The sequence below is a fragment of the Helianthus annuus genome, chromosome 4, assembly GCF_002127325.2.
Source record: "Helianthus annuus cultivar XRQ/B chromosome 4, HanXRQr2.0-SUNRISE, whole genome shotgun sequence".
Classification (NCBI taxonomy): Eukaryota; Viridiplantae; Streptophyta; class Magnoliopsida; order Asterales; family Asteraceae; genus Helianthus; species Helianthus annuus.
The window spans coordinates 8,750,558-8,752,490 of NC_035436.2; the positions used below are offsets into that span (position 1 = coordinate 8,750,558).

At 36.7% G+C, this 1,933-nt stretch overlaps 1 protein-coding gene across 1 annotated transcript; it reads right to left on the minus strand.

The window, feature by feature from the left end:
* Positions 1–460: 460 nt before the first annotated feature.
* On the minus strand, positions 461–1,279 carry LOC110932853 (nuclear polyadenylated RNA-binding protein 3-like). The gene is made up of 2 exons (XM_022176106.1): positions 1,178–1,279; positions 461–1,117 (listed from the first exon to the last, which is right to left on the minus strand). The coding sequence occupies exons 1-2, from the start codon at positions 1,277–1,279 to the stop codon at positions 461–463; spliced, it is 759 nt and encodes a 252-aa protein (XP_022031798.1).
* Positions 1,280–1,933: the final 654 nt, after the last annotated feature.

Here is a 1,933-nt window from a genome sequence, read left to right on the forward strand (position 1 = left end):
CCAAGAAACCTTTGTAGAAATCCTGCTCCATCTTCGGCACTGGTATATTCTTCATCGTCTTTGGCTTTTTCACGTTCAGAATAGTCTCTTCAACCCCTGTCACTGGATCTACCCTTGTAACTCTCTTCTGGTAATGAGGCTTTCAGTGTCGGAAATTTTTCAAGGATTCAAACTTTATGTATCCCCACATCGCGACATCATTCTTTCGTACAGGATACCCTAAAGTTCTCACTTTCGATAACTCTTCGACATCCCACCATGGTAAGGACATCACATAATACAGACGTTCAAAGTATTGTACTTCACACTCTCTTCTGATCGCATAAGCATTAACATGAGGTAGGAAACCCCAGCTAATGATATCACCGAGTGAAATACTTCGATCTCTCTGATAATACTTCAACGGCCTTTTGAACTTTCTTTCATGACTATCTTTAAACCATTTCTGTCGTTCTTCTTTCTACATGTCTTTAGGAGTACCATCGAAATAATTGTCTTTCAAAATCTCAGCCACTTTCCTTCTTAGTTCATCTCTGTTTTCTTCACTAAAGAACTCCATCAGTGTAGGAAACTGAGAAGTATCTTCATCTACACTCTCCTCATCACTACAATCTTCAACCTCAACCCTATCATACACATCAGCATCCTCTACATACTTGTACTCATACTCGGGTTGATGGTTGATGTCGAATGCATTCAATTCATCTTCAAAATCAAACATGAAGTCTGCATCCACCATACGTGTCATTTCTTTAATATCATCCAATGTATACGTATGTATGTGCTCACCTTCCTCCAGATGAGGTTCTATTCTCAAAATTAACTTTTCAACTTGTTCAACATTTTGATCATCACCATGCTCCCCCTTTCCGTCAGCTCCCTCTACTTCTTCATTCACACTATCATTCAAATAATTATCAACAGTCTTTTCACTTGACGGTTCAGTCACTTTGATTCCCATACCACCCTGATTATCATCGTTTTCATTGTCATTATCAGAACCATGACTACTAGCAGAGAAGACTTTTTCATCATCGTCATCTTCTTCGTCATCACCTCCTTCCTCATCATCTTCTTCATTGTCATCACCAGCAAGATCTTCAAGAGATACATCTTCCTAAAAAATACTAGAGATAAAAGATATTGGAACAGGATTCTCAACAACTAAACAAGGAACAATTGATCTTTCAGCTACTGCAATACTGCCTTCAGCACCCTTGACTTTGTCTTTCATCTGAGCTTCAATCTCTGCTTGACGTTTTTCTCTAACTTTGTTCATCAATAATCTTGCAATTATATTGCAAATATCACACAATATGTTTTCTCAACACACAACAGTAACAACAACTGATCAAAAACTCTTCTTGGCAGAAAAACGAACTAAGATTTGATCCAATTTTAGCCGTAAGTCAGTCCGAAATCATTTGAAACTCAATTCGAATCTAAGTGAAAGTGTTCAAAATACATATACGATTCAACGAAACTTGATCGAAATAATGCGAAATCAGTTCGAAAATGATCTAAAACCAACAAAACTGTTTAAACTTGATACGAAATTCACCGAAATTTGAATCGTTTTCACCGAAATAAATTGAAATGAACAAACGGAATTCATCGAAACAAATCAACTATCAATCCACACGCATCAAATCAGTCCGAAATACACCTATGAATTACCGAACAGAACCGAAACAGTTCGAAATACTCTAACGACACACCGAAAACTATCGAAACTCAATTCGAATCACAACGAAACATACCTTAACAGATCTAAATGCACAAACTTCTATTCAACAAGAACCAATTCAGTTCGAAATACATAAACAATACACTGAACAGATCTGAATTAGTTCAAAATGGATAAAATTTCAACCGAAAATCCTCTAAACTAGTCAGAAAATCGATCGAAGCAGTCCTATCAACTCAAATAACA

Coding starts and splice junctions, on each gene's coding strand:
- LOC110932853 (XM_022176106.1), bottom strand. CDS start 1,279: ATGAACAAAGTTAGAGAAAAACGTCAAGCAGAGATTGAAGCTCAGATG. Junction 1,118..1,177: donor CAGTAGCTGAAAGATCAATT/GTTCCTTGTTTA, acceptor AGTATTTTTTAG/GAAGATGTATCTCTTGAAGA.